Source organism: Leptinotarsa decemlineata, unplaced genomic scaffold, assembly GCF_025532065.1.
Source record: "Leptinotarsa decemlineata unplaced genomic scaffold, Ldec_3_MD MMD2_tig00003335_RagTag_RagTag, whole genome shotgun sequence".
Classification (NCBI taxonomy): Eukaryota; Metazoa; Arthropoda; class Insecta; order Coleoptera; family Chrysomelidae; genus Leptinotarsa; species Leptinotarsa decemlineata.
The window spans coordinates 1,677,309-1,693,583 of NW_027412587.1; the positions used below are offsets into that span (position 1 = coordinate 1,677,309).

General features: G+C 35.3%; 1 protein-coding gene across 6 annotated transcripts in view; it reads right to left on the bottom strand.

Moving 5' to 3' along the window:
- Window positions 1–16,275, bottom strand: part of LOC111507432 (uncharacterized) — a 544,290-nt gene that overhangs the window by 21,550 nt on the left and 506,465 nt on the right. For all 6 annotated transcript variants that reach the window (XM_074177938.1, XM_074177940.1, XM_074177937.1 and 3 more), the window contains one exon: window positions 3,501–3,662. In XM_074177938.1, coding sequence (XP_074034039.1) covers window positions 3,501–3,662 — 162 coding nt within the window. The remainder of the gene's footprint in view (window positions 1–3,500; window positions 3,663–16,275) is intronic.

Genomic DNA, 16,275 nt, shown 5'->3' on the forward strand with positions numbered 1-16,275 from the left:
GAGGAATGGGATATAGAAAGCGAGTCCGATTCCAGCTGTTGTTTCAGATGCATCTATCTGTATAGACAATTCTTGCATCGGTCCACTCTGGTGAAATCTTTTGAAGAAGGGATGTTTAAGACTGGCGATGCTAGTGCGGTAATGTGACAAGTACTGCAGCCTAGTCACAGCTGATTTCTTATGTGTTTGAACGGAAATGGTTTTGTGAATGTTATAGCTGTTGCTATTTTCAAAATCTTTGAGAACTAAAAATGAAGAGTGTGTGGATGAGAGGTTGGAAATATTAAAAATACTAGGACCTAAATATTAAAAATATGTGAACAATAATAATAATAATACAGAAACAACGAAAGTCATTTTTTGTGTGGAGGAAAATCAATTTTTTATCCACCTTTTTTTGGGTATTTGTTACCTCCCACAATCTGAAAAATATAAAAATTATAATGGAGAACTTTATACAAGTGTAGAAGGGCAAACTTTTTAGTTTACCCCGATAAGTTACTGCGTATAAATGAAAGTATTTTTCACAAAGAAAAAACTTCTATTTATCAGTAACTTGTCATATTCAATAATAACAAGAAATAATACGATACTTATCTCAACGTTTCGGAGGCCAAAATCTACCTCCGTCTTCAGAAATGGACAAAAAAATTTTAATATATTGGCAGTTATAAATAAATAATCAAAAAGGAATAACTACCAACATATTTTTTTTTTCCATTTCTGACGACAGAGGCAGATTTTGGCCTCCGAAACGTTAAGATAAGTATCGTATTATTTTTTAACAATTTTTTTGATAGGCACTTTCCCTCAATGGTGAGGTCATTCCATTTGGAACGGAGGTGAAATATCTTGGCATTGTCCTTGATAAAAGACTCACCTGAAAGGCTCACTTGGAAAAAGTTTTACACAAAGCCAGACTGTCTCTATGAACATTTCGAAGGATTTGTGGTAAAACTTGGGGTTTAGGTCCATAATAAATTCATTGAATTTATGTGATGATTGTCAGACCAATGATCATTTATGGTGCAATTGCTTGGTGGCCGAAGGCTTTACAGAAAAAGGCCCAAGCGAATCTCTCTGGCATAAGGCAGGCTTGTCTGGCTATCAGTGGTACCATCAGTACCCCACCGTCAGCGGCAGATCTACCTTCTCTCCACATTCTTCTGGAGAGAGAGGCTAGATAGACTGCCTACAGACTTGTGCATATTGCCAATTGCACAAATCAATTTAATGCAGAGTATAACAGACTGTTGGTTGACACTGGAAGTTACAACATTCTGGAAATGACCTCTGACTTTATGCTTCCAACCTTCAACTACGAACTGCCTTATAAAGTACTATTCCCGAGTAGAGAGGAGTGGATCCTCCGGGGTAAGGAAATATTAAGAGTAGATAGTTGTTGGTTCACAGGTAGATCAAAAACACCTTCCGGTTCTGGTGCAGTTGTTTTCAGTCGCAGACCCAGGACAGAGATATTTACCAACCTACGAACTTATGCGACTGTATTTCAAGCGGAAATTTACGCTATTGAATTGTGTGTGGAGAGATTGGATGAATCCAACCTCATACACAAGTCAATAAAAATATTCGCGGACAATCAAGCGGCATTGGAAGCTCTTGGCTCCTACCGAGTAATGTCTAAATTGGTAGCAAATTGCCAAATACGACTCTCCTCGATAGGAAGACTCAACAGATTGTCTCTGATCTGGATTGCTGACCATACTAGCCTGGAAGGCAATGAAGCTGTTGACTTTGCAAAGGAGGGTGCTGCAAGCAGCTTCATCGGACTAGAACCTGTCATTGGCATCGCTTTAGGCTTTGCCAAACAAACATTGAACACCTGGATGGCAAGAAGATTCATGGACTTTTGGCAGAATCTTTCAGGATTGGCGTTTATTCACCCTTCGAAGCGTGATACCAAACAGTTGTTGGACTACAGTAAGAATGAAATATGATGTCTAACAGGCCTTCTTATAGGTTACTGTTATTTGAATATGCAGAGACTCGGACTGTCGGAAGACATGTGTGTCGCCTCTGTTTGGAAAATGATGAAACAGCAGAGCATATACTTTGTGCTTGCCCCGCTGGGGACCGAATCAGGTTTTTAGAGTTCGGCAGGGCCGTACTCTTACCATCTGATCTGAAAGACCATTCACCATACAAACTAATCAGCTTTGTTAAGAAGCTGGGTTTATTTGGTCGAGTGTGAATAGGTGTGAGCCACAATAAGTTCTTGCGTGTTGCGGTGTAGTTTAGACCTAACCTAACCTAACCTAACCCGGGTGTAGAAAACAGAGGTACCTTTTAAAAATCAACCTTTCAAATATTCCGCATTCAAACCCGTCACTTGCCGAGTGTCGGTACCACCACAACCAAATCATAGGTTGTTATTTCGACATTTGCTTCACCAGTTTTTAGGAAACCGCATTCCATATAAAACATATTTCTCAGAAAAACCACAATAGTGGCGATTTTAGAAATACCAAATCATATTTCTGGTTAATTTTGAAACATATCTAGAATACTTAAGGTACCAAAAGCAACTGTTGTGTACTCGTCTCTACCTTGTATGAAAAAAAATCTTGAATAGACTAACAGTCTGCTTCAACTGATGTTTCAATGGACAGCTGAAGTTCCTATATGTATAATGTAGATCAATGTGGTAGAATCAATATCATACACGTTTTTTTATCTGAGTACATTACTTGTGAATACTACTTCAGGTATTTGGTGTGATGAAATCACAAAATTTAGAATTTTTTATTTTGATCACCACATGTGGAATTGATAATATCCTCATTTCTAAAGACTGATTTATTGAAATTTATTTTTGCAATAATAATATTCTCGTCCAGGGGGCCATTTTTGCATTAATAATTAAGTAATTTACTGAGGGTTGTTATAACTCCATAGATTGACATATTTTGTAGTTTAGTATTACTCAAGTCTGAATAGATTTGGAACCGTTTAAATCGATATTTCAATATGTTTATCATGGATTTTCATCAAGTACCTATGGCCAAATATATCGAAAATAAAAAAATATTTGAAGTTGAAACGTTAATATTTCAAGCAGAAATTAGTTTCTGGGAAAAAGTTTTCTGGCTTTTTACTGGCTTCCCCATCAAAAAAATATAGGAAACTCCCAGGAAAAAATAATTAATTTCAAGTTCTTCGATATTTTTTGATCGAGATGGAGAAATAGAAGGCAAAAAATATTGGAGTGTCATGTAAGTACCTGAAAAATATTGACTGAAGCAATAATCACCAATTACTGGAAAATGAAAATCCTGATTAGAATATCTGCATAATATAATATCAACACTAAGAAGTGATGATGTTTCCTCAATTGAAATTTTGTCGAGTCAAATAAACCGACGTTCATTTAACGACGTAATTTTTAGACTTTTCAAGTAAAATATACACGAACATGTTAGTTGAAGTTTCAATGAAATTGAGTTCGAATTACTATAACTCTTCAATAAAACGTCACTTGCCTTATATATGGTCTCCTCGAAGGTATTCGGCGTTCCCCCGTTCATCTGAAGATGCCTCAGTCTGTCGTAGTCTCTCGGATCCACCATCGAGCGGAGGACAGCATGTTGACCCAGATCCGTTAGACCCAGACCGCTTTGGAGGACACTATCTGGGGTGTCGACCTGGAACAACGAAAATTTATCGTTCGGTTTTCGCTCGACGTCTGACGAATTTACCGTCCTCATATTGGAGGTTATAGTAAATTCTCTTTGCCTTGAACCAAGTTGCATCGAAAGCATATAAAAGTCGTAACTCAAGGGATTTAGGTAGGCGAGGAGAAAAAGAGTCGGCTATGAATCTCGGGGTCCGTTTGTCAATCGCTAGTTAAGCTTATTTGACCGATAGTTTTTGTCTAGACGTCGGATAGAATGTAGTTGTAGTGAACTGGAGCAAAAAATATAGTTATCGGGTGGCTACAAGGCAATCCGTGTTATTGAATCAGTCAATGATAAACATGTTTCCTGCTGATTGATTCGTGAGCGACTGTGTGGAATAGATGAATTTTCTGTGCCCAACTACACCCAGGTACATGAAAAACTGTCATCTTGAAATGTTAACAAATTTTGATCTTAAATAACTTTTTTATTTTCAGCCCGATTTCGATATTCTTGATATCTGAAAGGAAAGTTATCCCAAAATATTTCACATCAAACAGACTTCCTGATGAAACCAGATTTATTATACCCATTATACGAGGCAAAACGAAGTTATGTTTTAACTATCTATGTGTGGTAAAATACAGCTTTTGGATGACACTCAAAACTATCTTGTATATAATCTTGGTTCATTGCCTATACATTGTTTCTCCATTCATTTCGATATCACGATTCGTTTCAAATTTATGAATCACTGAATAAAGCATTGTGTTTTCTACATAACAATGGTTATGGGTAAATCAACAACTGAACGATAGTATAAGTGGCGGACGAAAACAAAGAACCATTTTTTCAATCGGGTCTTGTCTCTTCTAGTGTGAACAATACCTTCCATCCTCTGAGACAATTCGCGAATTATCGTTCGAATATACTCCTGGGGTATGCTATTCCACTCCTCTATGAGCGCAACACAGAGTCCATTTTTGTTCGTCCGATGTTTTATATAGGTCAAACTGAAAGAACGTTCAAAGCCCGCGTAAAGGAACACAAAAATAGTTTCCAGAATAAAAAAGTAAATTACACATATGCCACTCATTTTATCACAGAGGGATATGAGTTCAACCATGAATTCAAGTCCCCCCTACTTCTAGAAGAAAGGTTTGAAGCTTAACCCGTTGGAGAGTATGGAAATGGGAACAAATTTAAAAACTCTCAATATCTTACCACCGATCAAAATGAACTGAATAATTCGACATTATTGAATCTGTTTATTTTCAGGTGAAAAAACTTGAGTATAATTACGGTACTTCCGGAAATTCAATTTATTCATATAGTTAATGAGTTTATACCCGACCTTTTCAGGTAGATTCATTCATTAGAATCTGTTTTAAAAAAAATCTGTAGGCATACAAGTAGGTAACTTATTATTTTACGCTTGAGAAAGTGAAACACGTGCGTGGTTTTTGTAAAACCCTTTCTAGTGAAAATCATACAATAAACTACTGTAATGGGATTTTTTATATAATTCCAACGGTTTTACTTCTTATTTCTCACAGAGGTGCCGAGACTCAGATTCCCATTACCGAGGAATGGATTGAACCCGATTTCTGGAAGACTTACGATTGTTTAAATTTGAAAAGTTACAAACTCACACCAATTCAATAGAATCATCTTGGCGAGCTGCTAAAGATTCAATGTCTTCTTCGGACTGCAAGAAGAACAATATTGCTGGTAACCTTGCACGCTATATGTTTTTTAAAAGATGTAAAGAATTCAAACTCGACCCAGTGATTTCACTTCAGATGATGGTGGTGTCGATAATAAGAATGAATGATAGGTTTTAGAATGACTATGTTGGGTTGGGCCATGTGAGGTTAGACTGTGCTACAATACGTTTAGGTTAGGTTTTGAAGCTAAGTTTGGTTGCGTTGGTTCATGTTCATTTAGGCACACCCAGGCTAGGGGATATGCCTTGTTAGGTTAGTTTCGCTTAGGTAGAAGAAGTTATTTATAACTTTTTTCCCAAGTTATGTTAGGTTAGTGAATCGTAGAGAACATTCCACAGGGTGGGGCCTAAGAAAAATAATAGGTTAGGTTAGGTCGAGTTAGGTTAGCTCGGGTCAGGTTAGGTCGGGTCAGGTTAGGTAGGGTCAGGTTAGGTCGGGTCAGGTTAGGTCGGGTCAGGTCAGGTTAGGTCGAGTCAGGTTGGGTCGGGTCAGGTTAGGTCTGGTTGGGTTAGGTTAGTCGCTAGCCGGGTCTCTCACTTTTTCAATTTATTTGAATTATTAGTTTCATTTAATCATTTCGTGTTATTATAACTCAGTGAATGGTATGTGTCATTGCATTTGTTGTGGTTGTCTTTTTTTCGGTTAGCTGTTCTCTCTTTAAATTTCAATATTAAAAATGTCATTTGTGAAAAAAATAAAATATGACGTCAGATACTTCAGGTTATATATCCAAAACTAATTCAGTCCGAAAACAAATTGTTCTGAATTTATACCATCATGTAGTATCATCATAGAAAAAACTACGGAAATCCGTGTGAACCCCGTATTTTCTTAAGAAATTTTCAAGTGTCAAAGTCAAGGCATTTCATACACAGAAATTGGCTTTCAAATTTTTGTTCGGTTGTTTTTTTATCTCAGTATTTAAAATGTTAGTGCTGAAAAACAATGACGTCACTTTGAAACTTCGATAGGCTATATCTTGAAAACTGATCGAGTCCGACTAAAAAAAATGTTCTGAATTCCTACCATCATGTAGGATAATCCCAGAAAAAATCGAGAATATCCGTAAGTATCCCATAAAGTAAAATTTTCCCCAAAAATTATAAAACGAGGTTAAACAATATATAAAGATGATTTTCACTTGCTATCATCCAACCCGTGTTAGGAATCACACGTTAAAAGGTAAGACCTCGTTAATCCTTCGCTCGCACAAGTTTCGACTTCTGAGGGTTGTTCGTAGGGGTGCGACAGCTGGTTAACGGAAAAACAGATTTCAAACAGATTTTTTTGAATAAAATTATGTATATTTTCGATTGATTTTTGTTTTGAAAAAGAAGGTATAGAATATGATCTTTTCACCTTCATAGGGACCATAATTTCAGAACGAAGTTAGATCGTCGCATTTTGACTTAGAATTGTGTTCTGAATATCAATAAAAGTACAAAGAGAAAATTCAAGGCAATAGGCAAAATTGAATCATCCAAAATTGAAAAATTTAACTTAAACCATTCAAAATAGTTGATAAAATCAAATATATTGTGTGTTGTCTTGAATAAAAAATAGTACATATTGTTAACAAACGCCATATACGTTTGAGGTAACTGACAACCTCAATCAAATATTAACTCTTGACTATAAAATATGATAAATATTACACTTGATCGACAAACTATTAGGCGAATGTAAAAGTTAATACCCATATAAAGTTTGGACCGATACACTAACAATTTTTCACATAATTTACAAATAAATCAATTCTGTTAATCCACGATGCCTTTACAGTAAATAAAAGAGAAAATAAATATTTTTCTAAAATTTGTCTCGTTTTTCTGTCACCCACTACAGAAATCGTCACGTTTTAAATTATAGCTTCTATTATTTTTCCTGAATCCCCGAATCTAGGTGTGAAATGTGGAAAAGAAGAATTTACATTTGCACCCAGTAAGAAAAATAGACAATTTTTCAACGTCAGAGTAATGGAGAGACATTAGATTGAATTTTACGTTTAGCGGAAACGCAGAAAATTGATGACATCGGAAATGAAGCGAACTATAATGGAGTAATTTTTGAGAACGTAATAAAAGAACCCATCCGGAATATTTGATTGTGAACGAATGCGATGGCAACAATATTTGATAACTTATCATGATGCAATTGATGTGTGGAAAACAATGATGAAATAAAATAACATATCTATATAACAGAAATATATTTTTGAAAATCCTCGGAAAAGCCGACTTTCACTTTGGAAAAATTATTTTCTAATATAACATTTTTTTATCTTCTTTCAACCAAGTGCCCTATAGATCGACAATTTCGAAATTTTGTTATAAAAAGAGGGGTTGAGTTGTATATTGTCTGAAAGGTTTTTAAATTTTCAATATAACCATCTATTTTTTTTTGATTTCTCTGATGCTTATTCGAAATGAAAGCATTTTAAATACCGACGATTTCAATAGCAAAAATTTACTTGAGAGATAAGATTAATTATCAAAAGTTATTGTTTTCTCACACAAAATTTCAACTCTCTTAGTACTGTCCCTACAAATTGGCCTGATGTATGAAAAATTATAATCAGCAAGTTCTATATAGTTCTGCTGAAGATACTCAGATGAAAATAACTTTACTTTAACACACTAAATAATGATACGTTCAAAATATACTCCTTTTACTTCTTGATAACAACCCAGTCCATTATGAAATTAACTCCTGATGTTTACAGATTTTGTTTGGACTTCTAATGGGCTGATGTCAGGTTATCTTGCTGTCTATTCCAAGACACTTCCTTCGCCAACCCATCTATTCGATGAAAGTGATTTTAAATACTCATCCACAACAACTCTGAAACGCCATGGTGAATCATCCTGTTGAAACCACAAAGAAATGTATATTTGGATTGACTGGATTAGAAACTGAATATGTTGGTATAGGACTAACTCCTAGCTGTGAAACATTTTTCCAAGATCCAGTGAATGTTATGTGGACGTTGGTTTGATTCCAACTCTCGGACAATCGACATTCACATTGGTTTGATTCCAATTTCAGGACGATCGACGGATATTATCCATCTGTGCTAGGAATTGCACGTGAAAACGTAACACTTAGTTAATCTTCAGCACGACTTTTGAGGGTTGTCGTTCGTATGGAACTAAAATTGGTTCAGGGAAATATATATAGACTTCTTCAACGAATTCGCACAAAACGTGACGTCATCGAACTCAATGTACCAGGTTTGCGACAAATGGTGTCTCTTCTTGCGAGTATCAATGCGACAGAACATAATAATATTTTGAAGCGGTGAAGATAGGTAATAACACAACTTAGTTATATGTATTCAAATGGTTCAATACGGAACAAAGTAATTAAACACGGGATGAGAAATAAGTAATCAGATTTCGAGAAAATGAATTCTTGATGCATGTTTCTTGTAACAACCTGATAAAATTGAAGATCTGAATTTTGAGCAATGCGGTACTTATTTCTATAGCCATTATATTTAGTCTATTGAAAACACACATTAATTTTTGGGAAACAAAGGTTTTGTCTTTCTGCTCCTTCATCTCTATATAAAAAATGTGGAAAACTTCCCAAAGAAGGAAGATAGAAATTCATTTCAATATGACCTCTTCACGAAAATATGTATATCATACATGGAAGTTACTTTCAGACACAAACTGAAAGGAAAAGTCCACTCGAAACAACTACTTTCATATAAACATTGGAGTACACGAAAGAAAGAGTACCTTTCTACTTTTTTCTTTCATTTTGTGTCTGGAAGTCACTTCTGTCCATGACATACATATCCTTGTGAATCGTTTATTTTTAGATAGATAGATAGGTAGATAGCACTTTATTTTCAACAAGTGTACACCCAATTACAGGAAATAAAAAAATTACATTCAATTCCATTAAATTCACATATTACATATTCAATTGACAAATTACAAATGATTTTAATAATATTAATGAAATAATATAATTAGATTCAATTGACATATTATAAATGAATTAGCCTTCACATTGTTGACATACAATTGAAAATTAAATAAAAAAAAACATAAATGAAAGGTTCTATGTAAGATACACTCCTTGATAAACTTTAAAGAGTTTTCATCAAAGTCACACATACTAAATTAAAACTATAACATATTCACATTTGTTCTACTATTCAGACAATGAAATGTTTCCTCGTATCTTGAGTTGAGGCGTGGTACATGAATTTTTTTTTTTGAAGAAGCGGAGCACAAGAGAAGTTGTTATTCATTGAATTATATAGAAATGTAAAATATTTTAAAATTTATATGGAGTGCTTCATCTTGTAATGTCATCCAGATTGATGCTGAAGAGGCAATACGACAAGTGTCTTATTCCAAAATAATGATGTCCGCCATTGAGGATCACAGTGTTTCACATAAGTGAAATTTCATCATCTTTATGTGTCTGATTAATGAAGTAGTAGATTATGTTATAAACATTTCTGTGTATTGGATATGATTCGAAGGCTTCATGATGTTCTATATTTCATCATGTGGTATGAATATTTTCGAAATTATATTAATTTCCAGGTTTCCAGAAACAGGTACATTGTAACTGTTATATTTTTTGCATTCGAACATTTTTAACTGAGCGAATTTGATTACATTTACTTTAAACTATCAAACCGTAAGAGCAAAATGTAACATGTTTCAATACTCCGGAAAGTCATAACGCGTGAAATAGTAATAAATCAATCCTCTTTCATGGCGCGTTCTGAGAATAAATTATCTTCCGCATACTTCCAACTTGCAAACTGTACAAAACTGAAATTAACTGAAAGTTCAGAATAATTTTTAACTTTTCTTCAAGTAGTTTTCGCAATTAAACAAAACATTTCAATCACTAAAACTTTCTCAACTCTTTCGGCGAGACTTAGAGCACCGAAAAGTAGTAAGCAGTAAGTAAGTGAGAAAAATAAATAAATAGTATGGGTCTGAATAATGAATTTGGAACATATCGCAATTCAAATCCAAATTTTGATGCGGTTTTTGCAGGCATAACATCGCGAGTTATTTATACAGAATCAAAATAAGAGTAATGATAAATGATATAACAACCCTAATTGTTTGATGTGGCAGGTTGGGAGAAGAATAAGGGATTGGAAAAAGTTGAGAAGTAATGTTTCAAACTCGTGAATATTTGCAGTGAAGAATGAGCATTGTTGAATGAGGATTGTTGTCCTGCAAGCAACTATTTTCTTTGATATACTTGGACCACAATTGCTGCATGCTGGGACACAGAAAACCTAGTGTAAATTCATTTTTCCTACAATTTCTATTTTCTTCAAAACGTAAATGACTTGTAGTGGAGTTACTTAACACATCATATCAAATACCATCAATCTGTCAAAGAATTCGCAATGTTTTCATTTCACAGTCAGAAGTTTAACATTTGAGAGAAACAGAAAATGATCACTTACAGTGAAACTCTTCGAAAGTAGCTCAAGACAACCAAACTTTGGTGTATTTGATGTCTAGAGAGTTCTTTAATAAATTAGATAGTCTTACGCCGGCAGTAATTTATGAACTCTCACTGAGCGCAGTGATTTGACAATGCATCCCATCTTCACCATTACAACTTGAAACAAGCTTCTCGAACAGGTGACAATATGGCGAATGATCACGAAGGCGAGTTTACTGGAATGTTCGTCCTGATTATGAATATGAGTGCATCGAGAAGCAAAGCAGTTCAAAGACTAGTCCCAGAAGCTTTTCTTTCAAGGACAAAACACAAGCATTACAGGAACATCCTTAAGGCGCTCTGAGAGCGGCGCCTGTGCGAAATTAGCGATTCACAATGGATTTGAATCGCTGGAGATTAAAGCCATTTGGAAATAGTTCTTAAACAGTGAAATTCGAGGTATACTGAGTTGAACCTCAAAACGATGAGCAGCCACAATCCGTCGTATATTTCTGACAGTACTGCTCTTGGTGGAATCAAATATGCCAAGCCACTAGAACACTTCTCATGAGAGTATTTATAGAAGAGAGATAAATCTCCAACCTTTCTTTTTCATAGCATCGATGTTCCAGACCATCAAGGTTGCAAGTGATGTTCGCGTCTCCAATCAGGCGGATGGTTCTGTTCTGGATGGAATCCAGCAGCTTCAGGGTATGCTTAGGGTCGGAGCTCCATACATGTGAACATTACTCCAAAGAAGCTTTATAAAGCATCAAAAGTTGCTGAGGTGTTTACAGCTTTCTGGTTCGGAGCAGTGTTTCAAGCTTTTGAGAAGCAGTCTCTGCAATTCTAGCGACATGATTGTGCCAAGACATATTGGTGTCCATTTCAACCCCCAACAAACTTATCGAAGCAGAAAGTGGAATTGTCTGTCCTGACATTATTATATATGGTTCGGAGACATTCATTTTCTTGGAGAAAACCGATGCCTGGGTTTTTGTGGCATTGAATTGAAGCTGGTTACTTCCACCCCAATTCGAAATCACCTCTAGATCCTCATTAAGATATGCAACCTCCTGCTGCCGGTAAAGATGTGCATCCACAGCCGATGTCTTGGAATCCAAATGAAACAACGAGACAAGTGTGCTGTCGTCAGCAAAGCAATTTATTGGATTTTTATTTTTTTTTCAATAGGTCGTTTGATGTACAATAAAAGGAGGGTTGGAGACCATATGGATCACTGGGGATCACAGGAAAAGTTCTTTTAGGAAGTTGGAGAGCCATACACAAAAATGATCAGACAAGCCATAGCATCGAAGTTTGTTATGCCACATGCCACACACGGTCAAAGGCCTTAGAAATATCAAGCGCAACAGCTCTTGACTCTCCATGTTTATCAATTTCGTTATTCCAAATATGGGTGACATAGTGATAGAAGGTCGCCTGTTGATCTTTGTTTCCGAGAGCCTACTGATGATCGCCCAAAATGGTAAAGCCTTCTAAATATTCAAGGATATGGTGGTTTACAGTTTTCTCCATTATAGTTATTTGGAAGATTTCTCTTGCCTTTTTTGGTAATGGGCTGAACGCGAGCAATCTTCCAACAAGAAGAAAAAACTCCTTCCTTGTAAGGCATGTTGAAAAATCTGCAAAATACTGGTGCGAGTTCATTTGCACACTTTTCAAATACGATGACCGGCACTTCATTAGGACCACACGCCTTGTTGATATTGAGCTGTTTTAAAATTCGCCCGACTAGACGTTGTCGAAAACTAATTTTTGGCATCGTGGATTCTAGTGTGGGAAGAGTGGGTGGTGTCTTTTCCAGTAAATCGACTATGGAGTGGGATGTAAATACAGGGGACGAGTTCAGAAACGGTAGTAAAAAGTGGAATAGCGTTATTGAAGTAAGAAGTATTGAGAGAAAAATACTTCTAAATAAAATTCTACTTGCCGTTCCATCTCTACCTTTCATGCATCTAGTCTGTTCAATATATTTTATTCAGTGTCACACACTCAAGATGAAGATACCCCTGTATTTTGGTCATTTTTGAAAGCACATATTGGATTTATTTATGATACAGGCATAGACCTTCATGGGCCGAACTTTTTGCAATACTTAGCCTGAGGCAACTTCTTGATATTTTGCTTTGCGCTGGAAATACCGAAATAAGATATTTGAAAAACTTGCTTGGAAATCGATTTTGACTCTACATTTTCAAATCAAAATTGGAAATTTCAATAATTTTTTGTAATTTTCATATTCAAGTTTGATTTTCAATTAATGTTTCCCAATAAGAAGCTACAGAAATGATGAAATAGTCGAAATCAATAAAATCAATGTATTCATAATAAATATTAGGTTTTTCATTCTTATTCCTACATTATAACGAATTTATAATTTTCGTAGCCTTGAATAGAACCATTCAAATAACTTTTATTGGTATCATCATCGCGAAGCAAAATATCGAGCGTTTGCCCTTTTCGCAGGAACGCAATAGGCTGGGTTCAAGGCTCACTCGGGCTAGGCGAAAAGTGCGGCCCATGAAAGTCTCTGCCTGTACCAAAAATGAAATATCTGCTTTCGCAGATGACTAAAATACAGGGGAGTCTTCATCTTAAGTGTGTCACAATGTATTTCTATACTGGTAGGCGAAGATTTGATAATGAATTTGTACAATGGATATGGCAAAAATTTAATTTTACTTCACCTACCTTAAGTACATGAAAATTATAAATACAATTTCAATATAAAATAAGTATTGCCCTATATAGCAAGAATTCAGCTTACTTGACCTCCTACCCTCATGCATTATTTTCTACGGCGACAGTTGGATTTAATAAATTCATTTTCTGGTGATAATGGATATTATTACCCTTTCTTTGTTATTAGGATTCATGGTTGTTTTTCCACGACTTAATATTTTTCAAACAAGGATTAACAAGTTGTCAATATGTCTGAATGATAACAATGGTCGTGAGTTTTTTTAATATTTCTTTAATGGTGCGCCTGTTGAATTTGATATGGTTAAATTTGAAACCTTTTCTACGTTCCCGTTTAGTAGGATCTGGATCAGTGCCTGCTGAAAAACAAATATTTCTCTGGCTAATTTCATGATGGATTTTGAATAACTGTATTAGTCTTCTCACACAAGAAATTCTTGCAGATACTTCTTGTTTGTGCAGCACGAGAAACTGTTGAAAAATATGTCAAAATCTGTTTTTCCGTTAACCAGCTGTCGCCCCCCTACAGACAACGACTCTCAAAAGTCTAAACTGTGCGAGCTAAGGGCTAACGAGGTCTTACTTTTTAACGTGTGATCCCTAACACGGGTTGGACGATAGGAAGTGAAAATGATGATCCGGCCTTGCGGTTTGGACCACCGGTTCACACATTGATCGAGCGAGTGAGTGGAGCAAACCACTCACGTCAACCCACCAGGCTACCGTCCCACCTACCGCTCCCCGATTTCGGGGAGGGTACCCTGGAAGGTTTTTGATGAAAAGTTGAATTTTATGTAACGAGTTATTCATTGGATATTATCTTGAAATGGTTGATAATTATTTTATGTGTGCAAATCGATGCATCCCCATATAGGTGATATGAAATAGTCATGGTTCGTCCGCTTCTGAATGTGAATATGTGTTCAACATCAAATCCAGACACGATGAGTACAAATTGAAAGAAAAAGGAGTGAAACAGCTTCGTTGGTGTCCATATTTTTGTTCGCATTCCCATCCGCGACATTCTGAGATCCAGAACAAAAGAACGTAAAGCAAAAAAGCTACATACCGGAAAAACGTCACAAAAGCGACATTCCCGACTTGGTTCGCTCTGTTTCATCATCAAAGATGCTTTCACGGCAGAAATTTCCTATTATGGAGCAGACACACGAAAATTCATGTCTAGACGTAAGCATACGTTTGCATTCGATAACGTCAAAACTGAAATTTCATAATGAAACAGTATGTGCGATAGTTACAAATGAAAGTTGAAAGCAAAACTCGTTTCTGCGTAGTAGATAGGGGTATACAGGGTAATTCACCGGAAACTTCGTCAACAGATATATTTAATGGAATCGGCCGATACTTGATGAAAAACCATAACGTATTCAAAAACACTTCATTGTGAGATTTTCACTAAACAGTTTTACATAAACGCAACTTGTGTTCCGCCATACAATGGCTTCTTTGGGCATGTTTATTATCATTTTCTGATTTTAACTTCGTCTATCTCCAAAATGCGCGTTCGAAAAAATGTACCAGTTCTGTGTGTGGAAACAATGTTTTCGTTGGATTGGAATATTCTATATGAGAAATTGCATTTGCAGGACCTTTTCCAAATGGTACGCAAATTTTTCGGTGTCGTGGAAAAAAGTAAAAAAATATATTCAAATGAAAATTATGTAGGGTAAATAATGAAGAAGTTAACGAAAATTATCATCATTTCAATATTGACTTCGATAAATTCATGAGAAAAAAGGAGTTCGTCACAGGTTTCAACCATTTTTGTGTGTGCCTCTTTATACGTGCCTAGATGACAGTACGACCAGCTGTCGAAAGCGCTCGCAGATAATTAATAGAAGATATAAAGCTTCAAATCCTTTTTGTGAAATTTAATATTAAAATTCTGAAAATAAAGGAAAATTAGTTGCATATATATATATATATATATATATATATATATATATATATATATATATATATATATATATATATATATATATATATATATATATATATATATATATATATATATATATATATATTAATATTAAATATAAGTCACAAAAAGGATTTGAAGCTTTATAACTTCTATTTAATTATCTGCGAGCGCTTTCGACAGCTGGTCGTACTGTCATCATCTAGGCTCTACTCTAGACTCTACTCAAACTGCAGTTTGTATAAAGCTTCAAATCCTTTTTGTGACTTACATTTAATATTAAAATACTGAAAATAAAGGAAAATTAGTTTGTGATATATGTGATTCTGATGTAATCAGAAATGATTATTGAATAACGAAATAAGTTAGCGCTTCCTAACTATATTATTGAAGAGGAGGTGTTGGAAAGTAGATTGCACTATATCGTTCACTTGAACTATAACCTGGCGCTGTTTGTAATCTTGAATACACTTTAATTTGTTAGTGAGGATTCTATTCTATTTTCTAATTTACTATTTAAAATCGGTGGTGTAAAAATGGCGGATTCTTTTCTTCAACAGCTAGAATTTCAATATTTATACATTTTACTAACCACCACGGACATAGAATAAAGTAATAACTTGATCCCATTGAATAGTGGTAATTTCAGGCATGTTCTGCTAGCCTACTAATGGAAGTTTTAGCTTCCACAAAGCTTAAAGGAACACTTACGAAAGTATCCCGAGATTAAAGCGCGCTATTTTCTTTTCTTTTCTGTGTGAGCTTGAATTTTAATAAGTGGATCCAAGTGTTGCGCTCGTTTGACTTTCCGGGG